General features: G+C 43.4%; 1 protein-coding gene across 3 annotated transcripts in view; it reads right to left on the minus strand.

Annotated features, from left to right (window-relative positions):
• Positions 1-25,779, minus strand: part of GLIS3 (GLIS family zinc finger 3) — a 274,079-nt gene that overhangs the window by 170,779 nt on the left and 77,521 nt on the right. For all 3 annotated transcript variants that reach the window (XM_053300408.1, XM_053300409.1, XM_053300407.1), the window contains exons 4-5: positions 6,904-7,111; positions 4,957-6,067 (exon numbers count right to left, since the gene is read on the minus strand). In XM_053300408.1, the coding sequence (XP_053156383.1) occupies positions 4,957-6,067; positions 6,904-7,111 (1,319 nt within the window). The remainder of the gene's footprint in view (positions 1-4,956; positions 6,068-6,903; positions 7,112-25,779) is intronic.

The raw sequence follows: 25,779 nt of genomic DNA on the forward strand, positions 1-25,779 counted from the left end.
TTTTGAATTCCACTGGTGTCATTACCAGTGTCATTTACACAGCACACTGAAAATGCTACTTAAATATCACTAATTTGGCAATGGAATTACTAGAACAGAACTCACACATTTTATAAAGATGGAGGGGAATGGGAACAGTGAAACCAACTGAATGAACTATATTAACCAGTTTTCCCATATAGGGATCCTGAACCTGCAAGAACACACGTCTGCAAATTGTCATGAACAAGTGGCAAGAAAAACTCCAAAATCTTCTACTGCCACCATTTGGTACTGCTTGCCGAAGTTCAAATGGTTTAATAAGAAATGTGTTGTTTTGATTTTTTTTTTTTAAGTGTGTAAGATGTTTGTAATGTGAAATCACTTTTTGTTTTAAGATTTACACAGCACAAAAACTATTGATGCAGGTCTTCCAAAATACTTGCTTCAAATGTATTTTCAGACAGAGATGGCTTCAGACACTTTGGTGCTGAAGACAAAACATCAAAATACCCCAGTCACAACTAACTTTCAGTAGATCCACACTAGCTTTTTTCACCAGAATTGGTGTCCTTCATTTGCTCACTTAGGACCAAGTGATCTATTAGGTTAAATATGCAGTGTGTGTGTGTGTGTGTGTGTGTGTGTGTGTGTGTGTGTGTGTTGATATTAAACAGCAGTATTGGGGTGTTTATTGGGAAGGGGTATGTCTGGCTTTCCTGCCACACTATTGGTTCCTGCACCATTGGAAATATCTCTCCCAGAGCTAAGAGTAGCTTTGGGGTGCAATTTTTATCAGGACTAGGGAGCAGCCAGAAAGTATGCGGACAGGCAAAACACTATTCATTCAGTGAAAGGGAGAATTATGCAAGACAGCTGTTGGCAGGACAAAATTGCTTTCACTGCCCCTTCTAGGGCTGCCAACTCTCCAGGACTGGCCTGGAGTCTACAGGAATCAGTAACAATTTCCAAATGACTACTGAAAGCCATTCTGGATATTTTAATGATGTATTGGGAAAAATATTGGGGGAAATCCCCATGAATAGCTTCAAACCCTAACCCCCTCCCAAGATTAACTACTTCAGTTATTTTTAAACAAACGTATTATTTTGTGAAAAGTACTGTGTTCACACATACAATTACAAAGGAAAATACTCTCACCACTGGATCAGCAATTTCTGTGCAGAAGGCAAGACAGAAAGTGGGTTGAGGAGAGGGGGAGGTGGCTTTTGCTGCCACGTCCTCCCTCCCATTCCCTATCCTAGCAGTAGAAGTCTGCCCCTTACTTCCAAAGCTGTAGCCTCAGCACTATCCACTCCTCAGCAGCCTGTGCTGCCTGCCACCAGCACTCACCTTCTTGAATCAGCCCTGGGGAGGAGAGCGCTGGGCAGGTGAGGCTTGGGGGTGCAGGCAGACATCAGTGGGGGTAAGGCTGATTTAGAGGATGGGGTAGATGCAGAGGTGCAGCATGTGAGAGGCCAGCCAAATCACCCCATTTAATGCAGTTAATGAGCAGCCTGAGACTCATGTGGGGAGCTGTATGTCAATCTTTACCTGAAAGGGTCTGCCTTACTTGGAGAAGGTTTTGCTCCTTAGTTTGCCTGGGCTTCTACCTAAAACAGCTGAAGAAACTGATAAGCTGAGTTAAGCAGAAATCTGGTTACAAGCAGATGTGAAAATGTCTCCAAATGGAACAGGTCTTTCGGTAAGGATGCATACCCATACCAGTAGCCTTCCTTCCAGCAAACCCAAAGCTACAAGCAATGCAAGTGAGCAGATACTACATTTAAAAAAAACAAATAATGAGATATGGGTGGGAGTGACCTGGAGAAATCTGCAATGCTAAACATGATTTCTATAAATGAACCTATTGAGGATCTTGCCCATAAGGATGAGCCCTGCAGATCTGAAAGGGAATATCGCACTGTGTGCTGTGTGGAACCACAGCTATAATTCTACTTCCAGCAGATAGTGGATGAGCAATGCTTCAGCAAAGCAAGAGAGCCATAGTGCGGAAAGGACCTTCAATTGGATAGGGGCCAGTGTTTTCACATTGTGCAACTAGCGGCAGGAATATATCAGCATACCCACAATTACACTTTTGAATATTTCATTGCGTTGCTTCAGCTGTCTGGATCAGTGACTCAGAGCTTATGGAGCCCTGCTGAGAAGCATGGCAGTATGTATAAGGGCCATGAACCAAAATCGCTCATTCAGAACGTAATCTCTACTAATACACAAAAGCCTTAAGTATTTTCAGTACTATTCCTTCCATTGGCTAGAGCTGCTTTGCATGCCACCTCCTTACGTTTCACTCTTTGCTGGAGGTTTGCCAGCTATTTTTTCTTTCCTGGCAAGGCTCCTCTGCTTTGAACAGGTGCTCAGCTGGCAAAGCATTTCCTGGCATGGAGATGAAGCGATACAAAAAACTTCACCTGCTATATGTTTGCCTGACAGGCAGCTGTCAGAAAAACAAGAGGCCTTCCAGAGAGAAACTGAAAGCCCTATTCTGCTGCAGTATCAGGACCTCATTTACCTATAAAGATTCCTACAGATAGATGTGGGGTGGGGTGGGGGTCGACTATTATCTGTTCTAATGTAAAATAGATGCTATTATAGAGACCCCCCCCCCAAAAAAATGCAGTGCTGGAAATCATTCCTTAGGATTAGTTTGTGTTTGTTAAAGCTATCATTTCACCATTAGGGTTTCTGAGGGCTGTGAAATTTTTCCAAAGGAATTTGAAGGCTGAGGGAAAAAAGTCACATTTTAATAAAGCTGTTTAAAGCTGAAAATGTCAGACTAGTAACTATGACCATAAACCATTAACTAGCATTACAAGAGGTGTTTTATTTCACATTTTAAATTTACTAGCATAGTTGCTGGGAGGAGAATTTCACTGCTTCTCTTTTACTAACGGACATTTTGTTCTTGGGTTTCTGTCTTCCAGCCACTTTAGTGACAGTGGGGGTGGGGAGAGAAAAGTAGCAGCATTTATTTGGAACAGCTGAAAATCTTTTCCTTAAGTATAAGTTAAATTATACTTGTTTTAGTATGTACCTGGGACTCTGAACCATATAGGTGAAGGTCAATAAATTCATTTCTCTCAATTGAATACTGCCCAGCTGCTATTTCTAGAAAATACTCTCATTAGTTATGAAGGAGAGCACAATCAGTACCAATATATTTTACAGTATGCCTCCTATGGTTCCCTCCCCCCCTCATCTAAAATTAGAAACTCGACGTTTGTTTTTTTCCATTCAAAGTTTGACTGAGGTTCCAGATATTTTTTCGAAATTTGACTTAGGTTTCAAAATGCATGAACATGAATTGGTAAGTTTGTTTAGAATATTATATTGGCACCTCTAACTGTGTGAGAACAGTAGGATAAGTCTAACCTGGAATTCTAATCCTACTAACACCCTCAAATTTAGATGTCTGTGTCCCACTGCTATACTTATTCCGAGACATTATCCTAACAATGTAGTCCCTGTGCCCCATCCTAAACACTTGTTTGCCAGCACACTATCTTCACTTTGGCCCATTAATATTATAACATTCTTTTCATAACATTAAAGAGACTTAAAGAGAAATCCTATGCATATTTTTTGCAAAAGAAGTTTAGAGTTTGATGTGGCTTACTTTCCAAGTAAGAATAAATAGGATTACAGCCTATTGGTGCCAACAGGAGTTAAGAACCCAAGACTCGTTAGTACAAAACAGTAATTTGGTTTCTACAAGCCAAGGATGAAATCCAATGCACGAAACTGCTTCACACGTCATACAGCACTGTGAGGGCACTTGGGTTTGTTTGGTGTTTCCGGAGGCAAATCAATAACATCTACCAAACAGAGAAGGGGTGCATAGCAGGAATTCACAGCTAGTTCTGATCCAGCATCTCCTAAAGTTGTGGGGGACATTTTCACCATACTTTACCTCATCAAATGCTAGTGTATCCATAGTGTCATGTGAAGCAGCTCTAAGTCCCATTGAAATCAATGAAGGAATCAAGTGTACTTAGTGAGAGGCAAACACCTTCTCTCATCTTATTCTTAATTCATCCAAACAAGTGATATTCACAGTCTTTAAAAAAAAAGCCTAGTAGGGTTTTTTTAAAAAAAAAATTCTTCAGATTATGAATCAGCTCCAGCACCGGACTTCTTCAGACATTGGTCTGGAGAGCTCTGTATCTACTGCATTTCACTCTGCATTGTTTGACCATCACACACTCACTAATGACTCCAGAGAAGCAGTGGCGAGAGGGCTCAGATTATGCCAGAAAGAGTGTAGTGTAGAAAAAGTCTCTGCAGAGGCCTCATGTCCAATAACATCATCAGGAGCACAAAGGGCTATTCACTACACAAATCCAGTATGCACACTCACTGGCTTCCAGCAGCATCTATGGGCTCGCCATGATCCCAATTCTGGACTGTGGAGAGCGGGGCTGCTATTTTCTCTGGGAGGGCATCTCCAGCTGGCACCAACAGGAGCTTTCCTCATGCAGCACAGAGCAATTATGGGGAGGGATCAAAATCAGAACCAGGAGATGGGATAAAGCCCCCTCTCCTTATGCCCTGGTCCTTCCACATACACACAAACTATGTGTTTAAAGCACCATGTGCTAACATGATTCCTGGCTCCCAGTCCAAGTCTGTTGGTACAGTAATTTAATATATTTCTAAGACACTTAAGGACTTTTCAGATTTAAACAAAAAATAACTATGCTATCCAGGGATGGAATCAAAACAATTAAGATAAGCAGAAGAGAAAATATTTGCTCTAACACTGGAGAATATCTATAGTTAAAACATCTCTTTCCATGTATGCATATGGAAAATCTATTCATTTTTATTCATTCAGGTCAATGATTCTTGTTTTCCTTTTTTCAAAACAAGTTCTACACCAAGTTTTAAAACATGACTATTCTGGCCCTTTCAGAAATAGTACAATTTATTCCATCTAACACATTTTAGACTTACCGTACATTTGTTTGGCTTCTCTCCTGAATGCACTCTCATATGAATCAACAGTTTGTAACGAGCATTAAATGGCTTGTATCTTCTAGGGCACCCAGCCCAGAAACAAGTGAAATCCTCTCCTTTCCTTTGGTCTATGTGAATTTTTTCTATATGCCGCACAAGTTCCTCTTGCTGGTCATAGGTAGCACTGCAGTCTATCCAACGACAACAATGCTTGCCATTAAAATCATCCAATTCACCATCCTCATCTAAAAGAGGGCCTTGGACAGATGGTGGCAGGGAAAGCTGGCGGGAATGGTTTATGAGATCATGCTGATGTGCATGGTATGGTGGTGGTGGACCATGTGGAGGAGGAAGAACAGGGAGAGTCAGTGGAGGAGCAGAAGGAATGTCAGTTGTGCTTCCAGAAAAACCATCCACATGTCCATTTTTTAATATGCCCATAGATTGGCTCTCTAGGAGAGACAGACCTTGTTGAACCACCATGTTGTTCGTGACTGCTGGTTGCAGAGTGTTTTGCTCCAGTTGTTGCATGCGGTGATATTCGGTATTCCCATTTTCACTGTAACTTGGGAGGGAAACATTGCCATTAGACACAAGAAGCCTTTTTTGTGGATTTGGAATAGCACAAGTCTGGGGAATACAACTTCCCCTTATTCCCAAAAAATGACCATAGACTTCAGGTTGAGGGGAGGTGTTTGATGGAGATGTCCTTGAACCATTTATGTAAGCAACAAGAGAGGTGGGGGATGTACGTATGATTGTATTGAAGTCGATCCCAATGCCATCAGACAAAGGGGACAAGGAAAGGGCCCTCTTTTTGGCTGAATGAGATCTAGTTGAAGAATGGTGAGGACTAGGGAAGGGTGAATTGTTTTCCACACCAAACAAGTAAGGTGGTAATGTGTTAGAGATATTGCTGGACATGGTCATCCCAGATGTGACACTTGTGATGTCCCCCAGTTCACTGCCATTCTGGGAGTCTAGATTGGAAGGAAGAGTAGGAAAAATCCTGTAACCATGAAACCACTCTTGTTTTACACTCTGTATTGATTGACTTTCTGACAGACTCAGGGTTGTGGATGCCAAAGATTCACGTGACATAAGGGACCTATAATAAAGACAAGTAAGAGAAAAAGGATGCAATCTTAGCAATTTAAAATCTAGATATCAGTTATATTTTTATTATTTATTTATTATTATTTTACATTTATATCCTGCTCTTCCTCCAAGGAGCCCAGAGCGGTGTACTACATACTTGAATTTCTCTTTCACAACAACCCTGTGAAGTAGGTTAGGCTGAGAGAGAAGTCACCCAGCTAGTTTCATGGCTGAATGGGGATTTGAACTCGGGTCTCTGCAGTCCTAGTCCAGCACTCTAACCACTACACCACGCTGGCCTAGCTTACAGGCATATTTAGTTATTCAGGGCTCAGCAATAAATGGTCAATTATTAAAGCCAAATTGTCAAGTGTTGGCCCTCAATTTTACATATTCAAAAGTTCCTATGTAGAGTAGTAACTTACTATACTATACTGTACTGTACTGTACCTACTATAAATATCTGAACTAATATGTAATGACTGTACATGCATGCCCATATTTTAGGGGACATTTACTTAAAAACTGCATAGCACATTAAAGTTACAATTCATAATGCCTATAACTGGGGATAATATGAAAGGAGCCCCAGTGAACACCATCACCTATAAAATATATTACTTCTTCCAGATCTTATCAAGATGTGAACATGAGCATCTCAGGCATTCTAGACTGCAACATCCCTTCAGAATTGCAAAGGAGTACACCAAGACAGAAAAGTCTAACTAATAGTGTTGTATCTTTACTGAACTGTATATTAATCTGATACATTGTATATACTGGTATCTCTAATTTTGCTGACATACATTTTTGTAATACTAAAAGGGAAGAAAAATAACTCAAGACCTTGTATCAGATGGAGGTATATTTGGGTTTGTAGCATTCATAGCCCCTTGTAAATTAGGGCTGATTTGGTTGCACGCTGTTGAGACCTGGTGTGCAGGAGGAGATAGAGGTCCCAGCCGCTGAACCATCATGGGACTGCTGGTGACTATTAAGTTGTTACAGCTGCTTTTTCCAATAGACTTGCACCGAGACCCATAGGCAAGACCCCCTACAAATAAAGGAGTCAAATTAGTTTTTAAAGCACTCTTTCATCTGTCAAAAAGTAACACATTCATAGCATGTTTGCTTGGAGAGAGGAGAGCTGGTCTTGTGGTCTTGTCCCCTTAGCTAAGCAGGGTCTGTCCTGGTTGCATTTGAATGGGAATCTTGATGTGTAAGCACTATAAGATATTCCCCTCAAGGGATGGAGCTGGTCTAGGAAGAGCAGAAGGTTTCAAGTTCTTTCCCTGGCTTCTCCAAGATAAGACTGAGAGAGATTCCTGCCTGCAACCTTGGAGAAGCTGCTGCCAGTATGTGAAGACAATACTGAGCTAGATAGACCAATGGTCTGACTCTGTATATGGCAGCTTCCTGTGTTTCATCCATCCCTAGTATGAGTGAGGGAAAATCATATTAGTTACACTGCTATTTCTTGCTTGCTTGTAGTCCTCAGGTTTTGGGGGTATTTGGGGGTTTGTTTTTTTAAAAATAGTGTTGCTGAGAACTGTCAATGCACCAGAACAATTATTTTAAGATATTCATAGAAATGCAAGAGATTACATTAAAAGAGAGGGGGAGAAATAACATGAATAAAAATAGCCAAATTATTTTGCAAGCTGATAAATTATTGATAGGCCTATTTGATTACTTTCACACAACCCCACATTTCTTTAATTTCTTCATTTCATTTCATTCATTTTATTTTGTTTTGTCCCCTTGCCGATTTTTCTGATATAATCTAACTAGGAGTTACCAAGCCAATTGTTTCAAATTAGGAATCAAACCAAAAGAAACCTTCATAGACTTAATTTTAATAACATGGCTTGAAAATGTAAAGAATAAAGTCTGTGTCTCCTTTCAATTTCTGGCTTCTAAGACCAATTAACATGTAATGTTTAAGCAGGTTTTTGAGATGTGCAAGTAATTCCTGTAACTCAATTAATTGCAACATCATCATGTGTAAAGCTGAAATTTATGGATCTCACCTATGTGAGGACCTAGGAGATCAGAGATCACATACATCAACCAGAATGTAAAGCATTTCTATACCCACATGGATATCTAGGTGCTCTTTTCGTAAGGAAAACAGAAATTCTCACAATGTCAGCATAAGTTTTCTGATGTGAAACTGCAAAAAACAAAAACAAAACAAAACAAAATACAACCCCTACCCCCAACACCCAACACACAATCCTGTACTGAGGAACTTTCACTAAAATCACAATAATCAGATAGTATGCTTCCTGTGCTAATTTGTGAGATCCAAATGGGTCAATGCAGCTTTCATATTTGCCATTTAATGGCAATCATTTCTCAGTAAATTATCTTCATGAAGTATAATTCTTTATCAAGTGTTTCACAGAAAAAATTGGGAAACCGTTTAAAGCCATCTTAATGGACAACGAACTACAATTATAAAATATCCCAGTGACACCAGCACCTTTCAACAACTTATTTTTATATAGAAAAGAAAATTTATGGAAAAGTGATTTGATAACACATCAGTTAATAAGAATATCTACAACTCAAGGGAATTCCACCATATACTCTCCATGTTGAAGGGTACGTGTTTGGCCTTCACAATCCTGTTTTTCTGGATATGGTGTGCTCAGGGAGCACATCCTTCTGTACTACCTCACACAGATATGTATCTTCTGAGGCTGGCTTGGAAACCACAAGAAGCAGAACCTTTTCTGCTGCAGTGGTTCTTCTGTGAAATTACCTTCCCGAAAAAAACTGATTAGGATAGCTCCCTTCAGATTTTAAGATGGACAGTGAAGACCTTTACACTCTGCAGAATATTTTAAGGTGGTTATTGTTTTTATTTTTTTTGTCTTTGTTCTTGTTGTTTGAGCTGGTTCCAATATTTTGTCTTCTATTTGTATGTGAACTGCTGAGGGATCTTTAATATAGCACGCAGGCAGGTGGTAGTCAAAGTTATGAATTTGTAATTAAAGAAACACAATTGCCGCACAGAAGGTGACTTCACACAACCGCCCAAAAGTTGATCAGCTGGAAACCAGATATTCCCGATGAGCACATTTTCCTGGCTGGTGTAGCATCTGAACCCACCAGCCTCTGGTTGGCAGGCAGCCAGACTTGCTGACTTCAGCCCAACTTCTGCCTGAGATTTGTAACCAGGGCTGAAGTTTGTAAGGCCAGCCTCCAACCAGAGCTTGTTGGGTTCAAACAACATACCTGCTAAGAGCACATGCTTGCCAGAAACCATGGGTATCTGGCTTAAAAATGTCCTGATGATCATGTGAACTTGCTCATAGAGTAAAGCAGCTCTAAGACAGACCTGGAAAAGCTAGATTATAGTGAAAGACAATAGAAAGGAAGTAAGTAAGTTGAGAGATAATAATGGAAAACAGTTATTCTCTCTGCCTGCATTAGAACTACAGTATACAAATAGGGAACGGTATAGAATTGGGGGGGGGGATGGGACACAAAATCGATCCTGTGTTTTTTCTGAAGTTTTAAACAACAGGACGTTGGGGAGACTTTGACAATAAGAAGACCATACCAGTGATCTTGGCAGCAACATATGTTTATTTAATTTTTTAAAAGAAAAAAATTATGCTCCATAGTAAGAAATTATTTGAATGGTCAGCATCACAGAAATGCCCCACATTCACTTTCCATAGAAGGTATCGTCAGGACACAATCAACACATGGAGAGAGCACAAAGGAAACAATGATATAACCCAGACCAGACCAAACCCCTTCCACATACCCCTTCCTACCTGTTTTGTCAGGTGTTTGACCTTTTTTTGGGGGGGGGGGTATTGGTATTGTTGTTGTTCACCTCCTAGAGTCTTTGGAGGAGGTGGTATATTAGAAACTATAAATAAATAAATAAATAAATGCTGATAACGCATGTCATACTTTTTAAGGCATTTTAACCCTACTCTATTGTCACACTTTGCTTCATTTTAATCAGTACTAATTCCTTCCTTCATCACAACTTTGCTACCACTCCTTCACCCTTAAAGTGTGACATATTCCTTTTAGATGGTTCCAGTACAGGATGCTAAAAATAAAGTCTAAAATTTGAGATTTGCTTAGGAAGGCAAAACCTTTATTAGATTTTGCAACAACATCTTCCTGTTGGATATAAAATGAATAAGGAAGAAAAAAAGATTTATTAGAAACCAATTTCCTGAGTTGTAGCAATGGAATGTAACAAACGGTACGAGAACCACACACTTTGAAGATTATTGTGGAATATTGTTGCGTGTCATAGATGACGGAGGCTTAGCTATTAACCAGGTACAGAGGAGAAAAATCAAAATAGGCAGACTGAGGAATGAGGAACTGGACAGATTAAAACATGTCCATAAAGTATTTTGCTGTTTGCACTCGTTAATTATTAATGCTTAATTATTGATGAAAGACAGTTTTGATTTATATTTAGCACATTGGTCTGAAAAGAAACTCACACTGCTTATGTCTAGCTACTCCATTTAGCAGGCTCTGACAGTATCTTCTTGTTGACGTCATAAGAGTGCCTCCTGAATTACTCTGGTGTGACTGAGATAAAGATCATGTCGTCCAACATATTTTCAAAAAGCCATGTTATAGAAATGAACATTTTCCTAGTTGACTTAGAATGCAGTCCTAAGCATACTGACCAGGAAGTTAGTCTCATAAATTTCTGACTGAATAAATATCAAATAGTTCCATACCAGAGCAAGTCCACAAGAGAATGTCCCTAGATATCCATTTTGTCAGGTGCATGAAGAAAACAGTAAAGTGTATAATGGAGAATAGGATATTATGAGCTGACATCCATGCCAGCACTACCACTTCCAGAAAAAGGCTGATACTCTCATGGAAAACTCTGGACTCCAGAATGGTGTGATGGCTGGTTGTTGTGGCTGGTCACATGTTGTAATCATGTTGCCGATAGGTCATAACCTAGGGCTGTTTTAAGCAATCTGTGCAAGATCATTGGTTCTGCCCCACTGAAATCTAAGGAAGTAAGTTCTTATAACACAATCCTGTCCCTGAATTATGCTTCATGGGGAAGCAGGTGGAAATTGCTCTTAATCTTCCTGCTGGAAATTATGAATAATGATTCTATGCTGATGTACTGTGACAGTTGCACCAGTGGAGATTACTGGAAGCAGAACATTTATGACAATAGTACACTGCCAGTACAAGGGGGAAATGGGACTAGGGGCATGGTGAGTGAAGAGTGGAACTTAGAAGAAATCTGCTGCTCCCAAGGCTTTTGGTCTTACTGCCTGTGATGCTAACATTATGCCAGCAAAGGAGTCATAGCATACCAAGGCACCACCAGGTTCCAGCAAAGGAAACAGAGATCTCATATAAAGATGCATGTCATGGAACTAAATTGATTTGTCCAATGTCCAGAGAACTAGGAGCATGCAGACAGAAACCTCATGATACAGTGCTCTGCACAAACAGAGCACTTTGAACAAACAACAAACAGCCAGAGAGAACAACACCAAAAGGCAGATAAGCCATATGTGTCTTCTTAGATTCTTGCAGGTACCCTTTCTCAAGATTTCAAACACTAAGACCCACCAGGAATCTCAATTAACTATTGCAACTGGGACTGCACAGACAATGCACCCCACACAAGTAAGCCAAGAAGGACAGCTTATCAGGGTGGGGAAAACCATGCCTCACACTAGGATTCCTGGACATCTTCCCCGCTCCTTTCACCCAAGACTCAAGAAAGTGGGTGTGCAGAGCACTTCAGGCATCTGTAGACACAGACTCTCTTTCAGACACAGGGAAATGGTGCACTAGATTAACAGTCTCCATTACTCAACAGACTGCAGCAATGTCTCCTACACTTTGTAGAAAGTGAGCTCCTGCTAGCTAACAAATATCTCAAATAAAACACATCCCAATCATACGCTGGTGAAAGGAAGTCACCTCTGCCAATGAACAGAAAGCACCAATTTCCAGTTATTGCTACTAGTAGCCAACATTCATGATCCATTTTTTCCCCCTCCAAGATCAGGGCCAGGGCACAAGAAGCAAAAGAAACAGTAACTGGAGAAAGAGTTCCAATGTAAATACAATTTGGGGCTGCCCTTAAGATACTTTGGAAATTTCAGCGGGTCCAGAATGCAGTGACAAGGATCTTGACTAATACAAGACTCCAAGAGATGGTTTGGTCAATGACCGTAAATAAAGATTGACTTGAAGAATCCGAGAATATCACCTGCTTTGCTCCAGGGTCTTTCCAGGCATAGTCCACGTGGCTGGTTTTGACTTCTAAAGTCCTAAATGATTTGGGGTCAAATTACCTCTTTCTGCATGAATCTGCCCACCCTGTGAGAACTTTTAGAGAAGCCCTCTTGTGTCTGCCTCCTCCCTCGGAGAAACAATTGGTAGCCATTCAAGATAGGGCCTTCTTAGTGGTGGTATCTTCTCTGTGGAACTCTCTCCCCTGAGAGATCCAGCTGGCTTAATCTCTTCCAGCTTTTCATTGTCTTATTAAGACTTTTTGTTTTGGCAGGCATTTCCCCAGAGGCGTAACTAGGGAAAACGGTGCCTGGGGCAAGCACTGAAATTGCGCCCCCCCCCCCCCGCACCTCCCGACATACATGGCCGCTTTCTCGCCATCCTCCCTCAGGTTTCTGTCGATCATCTTACTCCTTTCCACCGCCGCCTTGTCCTCTGCGCTCAGGGTGCAGCCCAGCCCATCCTGGGGGCTTTTGATGATGGATGGAGGTTTTTTAAAATATCAGAACTGTAGAGAGGAGGACTGCGCTTATAGTTTCCTCAAAATATTTCACTACAGTTGTTAAAAGAGTGTGTGTATGGGGACTGGGGGGAGGATAACCCACCCCACCAAAAAGGAGGGATGCATGTGTATGCGTTAAAAGTGCCTAGTTGTCAGCAGTCAAGGGCTTAAGGGGGAGGGTAAATATGCCCCTCTGCAGATACACTAAGGCAAGCTAGTCCTCAAAAAGAGATAAGCGCTCACTCGCCCGCCCACCCTGCGCGCGCTTCCCTTCTCCTGCTCCTCCTCGGCTTCTATGCCTTGGTTTACTCCAGGCAGGGACAATGCTGATGCTGTTTGTACAGCCAAAAAGGCTCCACAGGCGCCGCCTCGGTCCCCACACACAGCAGCAGCGCCTCATTCGCGCGCGCCCGCATGCTGCCTCGAAGCCAACAACACCTCCTTAACTGAAGAACTGTTGAGTCTCACTCGGCGGCTCGCGCGCACCCGCGCTCTCTCTGTCATGTGCAACGGTTCTCACTCGGTCTCTGAAAGAAAGGGGAGGGGGTGTACTTGAAGCACATGTGCAAAAAGAAGAAGGCAGAAGCCGGCGGGGGGATAGTTAGCATTTGGGACGATAGTAGAAAGTGAGGGGAGGGGGGAAGAGAAGGGAGAAGAACCCCGGATGAAAATGTTTAAAGGCGGTTACTATTACGCCCACTGACTGGCTTGATTCCATCCTGCCTTCATCAGAAACTACGCCCGCGTGACATCAGCACGTGCATTATTTAAACCTATAAATAAATAAATGGGCGGGGGAGGAGAGGAGAGAGCAAAACCTTTGGGAGGGATTGAAATGTAAATGGTTGTCTCCTACTGGGTAGCGGGAGGAGGCAGTGAGATAAACGGGTACGAGGTGAGTTAAAGAATGTTGGCAGTGAACAGGCGCGGAAGGGACCGCTCGTGGGGGAGGGGGCGCTGACGCACTCCCTTGACTGCTGCTGCTGAGCCAGAGAAATTTTTATTAAAAAATTTTTTAAAAGAAATTGGGGGGATCGGCAGGGGTCATGGCGGCGCCCCCCACGTGACCCGCAAAGATGGCGCCCGGGGCACGTGCCCCTCTGCCCCTCCTATCGTTACACCTCTGCATTTCCCTGTCTCTAATTGGAGTTCTTTTATTATTGGCCCCTTGTGTGGCTTATGACCTGGTTTGTGCATGTGTGTTTTAATTTTGATATGTTTTCTTCTGTGATTTGAAATTGCTTTATTGTAAGCTGCCTTGAACTCAATAAGAAAGGTGAAATATAAACCTATTTTTAAACAAACAAATAAATTACAATAGATGGGTGAATATCAGTTACTGCATTTTATTCTCCAGCAGATAAATCTCTGAACATAAATATAGGGAGTGGGACAACCCAATCTCTTCCTGTCTCCTAGTACCACTGTTGAGATAAGAGGCAGTTAGACTGTGGGAAGTGGAAGGATGAATTGATGGCACAGTCTGCTTGTTAGCACTCACTGACAAGCAACCAAATGCACATGGAGTGAGTGCAGCTGGAGGGGGTTGGGGAAAATGACAGGCATCCTGGACTCAACAGTTGCCAGGTTGAGAACAATGGTTATTGCAGCACTCATTCTGGCTATAATCTGTACTATCTCAAGTGTGCATGTGTGTATGCTTTTTCTCAGCTCAAAAGGTATGTTTTGTCCCATGCAAGTCACCACACCATCTCCCAGATTTGAGCCTACATCTCCTGTTTCCCATTGTCTTGCCCTTTTCCACTGAGACACCACTTAGGTCACAGGGCTGCCTCTTGTGAGCTCTATTTCTATTCTTCCATGTCCAATAAGGATTCCTAAGGGATAGAAGCCTCATATGATTCACTTCCTCTGGCCACTCATACATGAGCTACTGAGCTTGATGGATCATTCGTTTGAGAAGCAGAGCTATAGAATTAATTTATTTTTTCATATAGGAAGTGGTACACTCATAAAGTAACCAAAGATCCTCAGTGCGTCATCTCTTGAAAAGGCAGCTTCCTTTGCATTTTGCTTTCCAAAGCATTTGTAATAAATTAGACAGCATTAATTTCCAAGGCCTCTTTGCAATTGAATTCAATGCCATGAGGTAATCAGGCATGCACTTTCAGCAATGCCTGCAAGAGATTGACAAAAACACAAAGAACAATGTCTCCCTTCAAATGGAACTAGGGTAAGAAATTATCCAGCGCTGACCAGTGCAAACAATACTGTGCAGGTAATTAACTTGGCTGGTTCAAAGCAGACAGCAATGAGATCACCTCCTTCTATGGAAATACTATTTAGTAGCTGAGTTCAGACAAATGAAAACACTGAGGTTTCGAAGAACTGACATGAGAATGCCTTAAAAAATGCATAGCTAAAATTTCTAGGGGAAAACCTGTATGTCAATGAATGAAGACTTATGTTTGAATATATAATATTTCTTTATCTTTGTTTTACTTGCATTAGCAACAATCCACTGAAGATACCTTATTTTTAAACAATTGTTCTTAACTTTTACTTTACATAAGGAAGGAAACATTATCAGCAAACTAAACTTGATAGTTAATGTTTAACATGAGCAATGGGAATGTTTTTTACTCTCATTAGCTTTCTCTAACATTACAGTTACAATTAGTACATCATAATTAATTGGGTAAACATTAGGGGGAGAAAACCAATTATATATGGATATATTACTCTCATCCTTAAAGCAACAGTAAAATTAATTTTAAAACATGAAATTGGCTTAAGAGTATTCACACACATCTAATTCTGGAGGGGCAGTCATGTTAGTCTATTGTAATAAAAACAAAGAGCCTGTGGCACTTTGAAGTCTGACAATTTATTTTAGCAAATGCTTATGCCACAATAAATTGGCTGGTCTTTATGGTGCTACCAAAAGAAAGAAAAAATGCTGAACCCCATCTGCTAAATATTTACCCAAATAAAATAGTCTTTCATTCAATTTATGAGCATTACTGTTCTAGGAATGTTACAATGTTTCATGGGTTTTTAACCTCAACATAAAACTAGAGGTGCGAAAGCCCATGAAAACACCAGGGAAGATAGGGGGCACGACCTGAAATGGAAAAACTGGAAGGGGGACCACGGTGACTGAATAAAGTCTCTTATGGAGTATTTTTTATTGTGGATTAAAAATGAAACACTTTTGAAAGCTGTATTGTAATAAAATAATAGTTACAGTTAGTTCAAGGTACTGTAAGTCTTTTAGATCCAGGATTCAAAGTTTAAAATGTTAGTGCTATTTGGTAGTGTTGCTTCTGCATTTGACAGGACAACTGAACAAGCAATACTCAGGACTTTATACTGGACTGTGTTTTCAAATGTTGCAGAATACAGGATATGTATTTTCAGGTGTAGTCTGAGGGGGTCTGCCTGCATATTGCTCCTTTATTCATTCATTCATTCATTCATTCATTCATTATATTTCTGTACCACCCAAAACTTGTGTCTCTGGGCAGTTTACAATTAAAATAATTAAAAATATATAATCACTTAACAATTAAAATCATTTAAAACATTAAAACTTTTAGTACATTTAAAACCCAGTATTTATTGTTTTAAGAACCATAGATCTAATTAAAAGCCAGGGTACATAAATGAATCTTCAGTGCCTTTTTATAAGTTGCCAGAGAATGGGGAGGCTCTTATCTCAACAGGGAGTGCATTCCAAAGTCCAGGGGCAGCAACAGAGAAGGCCTATTCCCGAGTAGCTGCCAGATGGGTTGGCGGCACACACAAGCGAACCTCTCCAGATGATTTTAACAGGGGCTAATGGCGAAGAAGACGTTATCTTAAATACCCATGGCCTAAGCTGTTTAGGGCTTTATAGGTAATAACCAGCACCTTGTATTTTGCCTAGAAACAGATCGGCAACCAGTGTAGTTCTTTCAACACAGGAGTAATATGGTCTCTCCTAGATGACCCAGAGACCAACCTGGCTGCCGCGTTCTGAGCCAACTGCAGTTTCAGGACTACATACAAAGGGAGCCCCACATAGAGTGCATTACAGTAATCCAGCCTAGAGGTTACCAGCATATGAACGACTGTTTTGAGGTTGTTCGTCTCAAGAAACGGACACAGTTGGCATATCAACTGAAGCCGATAAAAAGCACCTCTGGCCACTGCCTCAACCTGGGATACCAAGGAGAGGTTCGGATCCAGAAGCACCCCCGTACCTGTTCCTTCCAGGGGAGCGTGACCCCATCCAGAACTGGCAGATCAAAATCATCTCCTGAGTTCTGACCCTGCACAATAAGTACCTCCGTCTTATCTGGATTCAGCCTCAGTTTGTTATGCCTTATCCAGCCCATTACTACTCCAGGCAGGCATTTAGGGAGGTTATGCCTTCTCTTGATGACGTTGACATGGAGAAATAGATTTGGGTGTCATCAGCATACTGATAACACCCTGCACCAAATCTCCTAATGATCTCTCCCAGTGGTTTCATGTAGATGTTAAACAACATCAGAGACCATATGGAGCCCTGAGGGACACCATAGGAAAATTCAAATTTTGAAGAACAACAGTCTCCAAGAGACACCATCTGGAATCTGCCTGTGAGGTAAGAGCAGAACCACTGCAAAGCAGTGCCTCCCACACCCAGGGCCCTCAGACATTCCAGAAGGATATTATGGTCAATAGTATCGAAAGTCACCAAGAGATCCAAAAGGACCAACAGAGTCACACTTCCTCTGTCAATTCCCAATTGAAGATAATCCATCAGGCCTACCAAGGCAGTCTCTACCCCATAGCCCACCTGAAAGCCAGTTTCAAATAGGTCTAGATGATCGGTTTCCTCCAAGACCGCCTGGAGCAGGGAGGCCACCACCTTCTCAATCACCTTGTGCAGCCATGGAAGACTGGAGACAGGCCTGTAATTACTTAACTCTGAGGGATCCAAGGCAGGCTTCTTCAGAAGCGGTCTGATGACTAACTCCTTAATACAAGGAGGCATCTTGCCCTCCCTCAGAGAAGCATTTATTACCTCTTCCAGGCCCTCTACAACAGCTTCCTTGCCAGATTTTATAAGCCATGTTGGGCAAGGTTCAAGAGGGCAGGTGGTAGGCTGTACCATTCCAAGCAACTTGTCCACATCCTCAGGGGTCACAAAATGAAACTGATCCAGGGTTATCACATAAGGGGAACTGCTGGACACCTTGACATCAGATTCCATAACAATTGTAGAGTTTGAATCTAAGTTGGCCTGAATATGAGAGATTTTGTCCACAAAAACTCATTTAAAAGGTCACAGCGAGTAATTGTTGGTTCCAAGTACTGATTCAAGGGGAAGGGGAGCATATTAGCCCCTTCACAACCCTGAACAACTCCGCTGTACGTGAACTTGAGGACGCAATACAGGAGGAAAAGAATCGATTCTTTGCCGCACGTATCGCCTGAGCATAGATCTACAAATGCACTCTATGTAATAATCTGTCGGATTTGAGTCGAATCTTCCTCCACTTGCGCTCTAGTCATCTACCTCGCCGCTTCAGCCCCCATAGTTCTTCCATATACCAAGATATACCATCTTATTTGTTTATTATTTATCTGTATAAACTGCCCTGAGCCATTTTTGGAAGGGCGGTATAGAAATCGAATGAATGAATGAATGAATGAATGATGGGCTAATTTCAATGCGGGTCAGAGAGGATGCTTAGGAGCAATTGTGTCCACTGCCCTGGTGAGCTGATTATTCCAATTCTCCACCAGAGTGTCGATAGGGTCACCAGCAGAGCCAACACTAAATCCTTGCAAGGCTTCCTGGAATCCTATAGGATCCAGTAACCTTCTCAGGTGGACCATCCTAATGGGCCCTCCACACCTGAGGAAGTGGGGTGTGGTCATGAGTCCAATCTTAACCAGATGGTGGCCCGTCCATGACAATGGGGAAATCACCGGAGTCCCCACTGACGGAAACCACCCTGGTTTAACGGTGACAAGCTCTTTGTATAATGCAGCAAGTGACTTGTCTTGCTTCTCACTTGTCTCCATTTTCTTCATTAAATAAACAAACTGATGGTTGTTTGAAAACAGCTACTTAACACAATCAAGTAACAAACATTTTGAGAAGTTTTTCCCAAATCATATATACCAGCAAAAACCTCATAGTCTTTATACAATTTCTAAGCCCAGATACGAAAGCCATCCTTTCTTAATTAGCGTTGATGGTTTCCATTTTCAACTTTTATTTTATTCCTATTTTCTCAACTGGCAAACAAAACATACAGTACATGCATGGTGCAGTCCTCTGCATCTTTACTGATTAAGCCCCACTTGCTCAATGTGGCTTTCTCCCAGGTAAATTCTAATAGTATTGCAGGCTTAGGTTATTAAGGGAGCAGCAGCTTTATCACTGGGTATGTTTGCAATCGAGTCAGATATTTATACTTTAAAATTTCATAAATACCAAACAGCAAAATGCAATCTATTATACATAGTGGCTGACATCCAGAACAGCGCGCAAGGAGCGTGAGGAGCAACTTTTGCTGCTCTTCCCTGCCTCCATAAGTGTTCTTTGCTTTCCTGAAATATGTCACTGAGGGCTGCACAACCCTGAGGGACATATTTGTGAAAGACAAAGTGCACTTACAGTATGGAGGCAAGTGAGGGCAGCAAAAATGGCTCCTCCCTCTCCCTGTGCATGCACTCTGCTGCTCAGGAAGACTGTGGATGAATTGAGACCAGCCTCTGCTATTTCCCCAGATTGCTGTTCTTCATGTTAGACAATGTATTTATGTTTCAAAACTATAAATTTAGATTTGGTTATTTCCTCCCTCCCGCACACACAAAAACCACTCTGTCTTTTCCCATAGCTTCAACATTACTCTAAATTTTACACATCTCTACACAAAGAAAACCACAGGGCTCTGTGGGCACCTGGAGTCGAAAGTGTGCCGTCAAGTCGATTAAAGGTAAAATTACCTTCACTTTTACCCAAAACACAGAGGTTAAACTAACAACATTGTTCTGCATGGTTCTGCATGTCTGTCAAAACTGTTTGGAACTCCCTGGAGGCATATATTCCTTAGAAAATTTTAATGATAATACCTAGGGATGTGCGTGAAGCATTTCGTGCACATCCCGAGGGGTGGAGAGTGAGTGCTTTAAGAAGAGGAAAGCAGGTCTTACCTGCTCCTCCATGTGCCTCCGCCACCCCAGCGCAGCACTGTCAGGATTAAACACCCCATCGCTCAGCTACAGGGTTGCTCCCAGCAGCACGTAGGGCAATATCAGCATGGAAATAGCATCTGAGCATGTGCAGATACTATCTTGAGTTGTCAGCTGTCCACACATGCTCAAATGACATTTCAATGCCAATGGTGCCCTGCGCACTACTGGGAGCAGCCCTGCAGCTGAGTGGCAGGGCATTTAATTCTGACACCGTTGCACTGGGGTATCTGGGGGTGGCAAAGGGGCCATGGAGGATCAGGTAAGACCTGCTTTCCTCCTTTTAAAGCACTCGCACGCCCTCACCAAAACAATATGGTAGGGGAAGCTAGAACCATTTTGGCACCTCCAAGTAGAGCAGGCCTGCAGAACATGCAGCCCGGGGGCCGGATGCGGCCCGCGAGGCCTTTTTTCCTGGCCACCGGGGCTATTTCCTCTTCCTCCCCCTGCTGCTTAAAAAACACCCCCCCCCCCAAATTCCAGCCACTGCACGGCCGAGGAGATGGCTGCGGGGGTGCGGGTGTTCTTCCTTACCCTCCCGCACGGCAGCAGTGGTGCACAGTGGCAGAAACCAGAGCGACACTCGGGTCTGCTATTTGGCCCGGTGTTGCTTCCCAACTGCGAGGTGCGCCTGCGCAGTTAAGTCTCTCTCTCTCTCCCCCCCCCCACCAAGACTGCGCCATTCTCTCTCTCTCTCTCACCCACCAAGACTGCTCTATTCTCTCTCTAACCCACCAACACTGCTCCATTCTCTCTCTCCCTCTCTCTCCCACCAAGACTGCTCCATTCTCTCTCTCTCTCTCTCTCCCACCAAGACTGCTCCATTCTCTCTCTCTCCCTCTCTCACCCACCAAGACTGCTCCATTCTCTTTCTCTCTCTCTCTCTCTCCTCCACCATGACTGCTCTATTCTCTCTCTCTCCCAAAAAGACTGCTCCATTCTCTCTCTCTCTCCCACCAAGACTGCTCCATTCTCTCTCTCTCTCACCCACCAAGACTACTCCATTCTCTCTCTCTCTCTCCCACCAAGACTGCTCCATTCTCTCTCTCTCTCACCCACCAAGACTGCTCCATTCTCTCTCTCTCTCTCACCCACCAAGACTGCTCCATTCTCTCTCTCTCTCTCTCTCCTCCACCATGACTGCTCCATTCTCTCTCTCTCCCACCAAGACTGCTCCATTCTCTCTCTCTCTCCCCCCTCTCTCTCCCACCAAGACTGCTCCATTCTCTCTCTCTCCCTCCCCCCCCAAGACTGCTCTATTCTCTTTCTCTCTCTCTCTCTCTCTCTCCTCCACCATGACTGCTCCATTCTCTCTCTCTCTCACCCACCAGGACTGCTCCATTCTCTCTCTCTCTCTCACCCACCAAGACTGCTCTATTCTCTCTCTAACCCACCAACATTGCTCCATTCTCTCTCTCCCTCTCTCTCCCACCAAGACTGCTCCATTCTCTCTCTCTCCCCCACCGACTGCTCCATTCTCTCTCTCTCTCTCACCCACCAAGACTGCTCTATTCTCTCTCTAACCCACCAACACTGCTCCATTCTCTCTCTCCCTCTCTCTCCCACCAAGACTGCTCCATTCTCTCTCTCTCTCCCCCACACCAAGACTGCTCCATTCTCTCTCTCCCTCGCTCACCCACCAAGACTGCTCCATTCTCTTTCTCTCTCTCTCTCCCCTCCACCATGACTGCTCCATTCTCTCTCTCTCTCTCCCAACAAGACTGCTCCATTCTCTCTCTCTCTCTCTCCCACCAAGACTGCTCCATTCTCTCTCTCTGACCCACCAAGACTGCTCCATTCTCTCTCTCTCTCTCTCTCTCCCCTCCACCATGACTGCTCCATTCTCTCTCTCTCTCCCACCAAGACTGCTCCATTCTCTCTCTCTCTCTCTCCCACCAAGACTGCTCCATTCTCTCTCCCTCTCCCCCCCAAGACTGCTCCATACTCTCTCCCTCTCTCCTCCACCATGACTGCTCCATTCTCTCTCTCTCCCACCAAGACTGCTCCATTCTCTCTCTCTCCCACCAAGACTGCTCCATTCTCTCTCTCTCTCACCCACCAAGACTGCTCCATTCTCTCTCTCTCCCTCTCTCACCCACCAAGACTGCTCCATTCTCTTTCTCTCTCTCTCTCCTCCACCAAGACTGCTCCATTCTCTCTCTCTCCCACCAAGACTACTCCGTTCTCACTCTCTCACCCACCCACCAAGACTGCTCCATTCTCTCTCTCTCTCCCACCAACTGCTCCATTCTCTCTCTCACACCCACCCACCAAGACTGCTCCATTCTCTCTCTCTCTCCCACCCAGACTGCTCCATTCATTCTCTCTCTCTCTCTCTCTCTCTCTCTCTCTCTCACACACACACACACACACACACACACACACACACACACCAAGACTGCTCCATTCTCTCTCCCTCTCCCACCAAGACTGCTCCATTCTCTCTCTCTCTCACCCACCAAGACTGCTCCATTCTCTCTCTCTCTCTCCCTCCCACCAAGACTGCTCCATCCTCTCTCTCTCTCTCTCTCTCTCTCTCTCTCTCTCTCTCTCTCTCTCTCTCTCTCTCAGACTGCTCCATTCCCCCCCTCTCTCTCTCTCCAAGACTGCTCCATTCTCTCTCTCTCCCCCTCTCTCCCTCTCTCTCTCCAAGACTGCTCCATTCTCTCTCCCTCTCCCACCAAGACTGCTCCATATTCTCTCTCTCTCTCTCTCTCTCTCTCTCTCTCTCTCTCTCTCTCTCTCTCTCTCACACACACACACACACACACACCAAGACTGCTCCATTCTCTCTCCCTCTCCCACCAAGACTGCTCCATTCTCTCTCTCTCCCTCCCACCAAGACTGCTCCATTCTCTCTCTCTCTCTCCCTCCCACCAAGACTGCTCCATCCTCTCTCTCTCTCTCTCTCTCTCTCTCTCTCTCTCTCTCTCTCTCAGACTGCTCCATTCCCCCCCTCTCTCTCTCTCCAAGACTGCTCCATTCTCTCTCTCTCCCCCCTCTCTCCCTCTCTCTCTCCAAGACTGCTCCATTCTCTCTCCCTCTCCCACCAAGACTGCTCCATATTCTCTCTCTCTCTCTCTCTCTCTCTCTCTCTCTCTCTCTCTCTCTCCCCAAGACTGCTCCATTTTCTCTCCCTCTCAGGCCAAGCCTCCTGCTGCATCCTTTCCATCTTTCTTTCCCCTTCTCCCTTCTTTTCCAAAATTATGAGAAGAGGTTCTCATCCCCCCCCCAAAAAAAGTGTTCCATGTTTTGTGTGATGATTTGGCAGTGGTGGAAAGGAAGAACAATGCATTTTATTATGTATTTTGTACAGATTGTATAATATTTATATTATTAGAATGAATTTTAATTCAACTTATTTCATATTAATTTAAATCAATCTTGGCCTCCCAGAACATCAAAAGTTAAATATTGATTAAATTCATTTTTAATTCGTTTCACTTTAATTCAGTTGATTGGTTGATTGATTGATATTAAGTGTTACTCTAATAATCAGCACCCTAGGAATTGACCTCGGCCCCCATGAACCAAGTCACGGTTGGTTTCGGCCCGCCAGGTCATTTGAGTTGTGCAGGCCTGAAATAGAGGCACCGAAACGCTTCGTGCACATCCCTAGTTATAGCAATAGAAAAATATTACTAGGTTCTACTCCTTTCAGTTTTACTCCCACTGGCTTACAACAAGACTAATACTGTGCTGGCACTATGGGGACATAGTTTCAGGACCCTCAGGGACATAGTTTCAGGAGGCATGGTGGACTTCAGAGGAAAGGGGAGATGGGCAGAAAATTCCCCTCCGCCATAGCACCAGCACAATAGTCTGGATGACCGCCACTGTCTGCAAGCTAGCTATAAAATGAAAATATCAAGGCAGCCCTACCCGGGCATGGGCACACACGCAGCCCTACCTAGGCCTTTGCAGCCCTACTCAGGTAGGGCTGCTCATGTGAAGTATCAGGATCAGGGTAGCCTAGGTTTGTACCTTACTGATTACCTGGGTAGAAGGGCATGAACGCATCCTTCATGTGAATGCCACATGAATGAAACAGAGCGTCATGTGAATGCCACATGAATGAAACAGAGCAGGGCACCTAGAGCACCCTGATTTACTGGTGAATCTCCTAATGCGCCGCACTCGTCATTATGGATATCTGGAGGCTGGTGTGCATTATCCTGGCCAGGGACCACGCTGGATCATCTGGAGGGAACTTAGGAGCTATCCATCCTTCCCCCCTCCCTCCCACCCTCACTGGCGCTCTCGATGGTCGCGTTGACCTCATCTTCTTGCAAGGAGAGGCTTCAGCTTGCCTCTTCAACCAGCAGGCTGAGTGCCTTTAAGCAAGTAGATAAATTTGTGTGGATACATCAAAGAGCAAACTGGAATTCATACTGCAAGTAAGCACTCTAGCCCAGTAAGCACTCTAGCCCAGTGTTTCTCAACCACCGGTCTGTGGACCGGTCCAGTCTGCAAGGCATTGGGTACCAGTCTGTGAGGCATCACTAATAAAAATCACCCCCCCCAAAAAAAATTTTGGGCCAGCGGGGGCTACCGGGAGCTCTCAGGATCTCATTTCCAGGCAGCCCTTGCTGCTGGATAACGTTCGTTTCACTTCCTTGAAATGAACATTATCCAGCAGAGACGGCTGCCTGGAAATGAGCTCCGGAGAACTGCCCTAAATTGTTTTTTGGGAGGTGCCTGGGGGTGGGGCTGAGGGGGCGACCCCCTTACTAACTGCTGGTCCAGGAAACTGCACATGAATAATGTACCGGTCCATGACTCCAAATACATTGAGAAACACTGCTCTAGCCTCCCATTTGTCTCTCATTATACTTCTTATTCTTATACTAATCTGGGTGCCCACGTACTGCAAATGCACAAACAGGAACAAATGACAGGGCAAGGGGACAAATCAAAAGAAAAAAGTATAAAGGGAGGTGGTGTGAGCTTAGCAATTCACTGTGGTTTGAGAAAGGAAATAATATAATTATTATCCATTCTAAGCCTCAAGAATGCAAGAGACTATTTAAAAGAGGGAGGGGCATAGCAAATCTTCTTTCAAGAGTGTATGCGAGTATTTTTAGTAACTGATCTCCATTATTTAAGAGTGATGGAAAGGTATTTTGTACTTACAAACAGCAAATGAAATGATAAATTACTGGCAAATAAGCCACAAAAATAACATGTTGGCCTGCTGTAACATTTTACCTCCCACAATGCCTCCCACCAGCAATATCAACCACCTTTCATTGCACATCTCTGTTCTTCTTAAGATAAGGGCTGCATTCTTCACATGTTTTATAAAATTCTTCAGTTTTGTCATTAATCTTATAAGATACTCATATGAAGCAATTATTGGTGCCAGCATTCCAGAGGGTCACAAGAATTTTTACACATTGCAAAAATCACTGCTGCCACAATCAAGGGCAACTGGAATTATTGTTATTATTGTTATTATTTGCAGATTCCAATTTACTTAAAGCAAGCTAATGTAACAAAAGGAGTTCCAATCCGGCCTGTAATTTGTAGCTTATAGTAAGGTATATATTCTGATGCTGCACAAGTGCAGAATTTGATACCTCATGCAGTGCTTTGCATCCTGAAAATCTCTGTGTTCATTCGTTGTTCAAAAGCAAGTTTCAATCTAGCTCTTATGGCTGACTGCCAAAGTATGCTTGAAAGTGTGTGGAGGGACATCTGTCCAATGAGCTACAGGCCCACTTCTTGCCATTTACAATAGTTGTGAGAGTAAG

This window comes from Hemicordylus capensis, chromosome 2 (genome assembly GCF_027244095.1).
Source record: "Hemicordylus capensis ecotype Gifberg chromosome 2, rHemCap1.1.pri, whole genome shotgun sequence".
Classification (NCBI taxonomy): Eukaryota; Metazoa; Chordata; class Lepidosauria; order Squamata; family Cordylidae; genus Hemicordylus; species Hemicordylus capensis.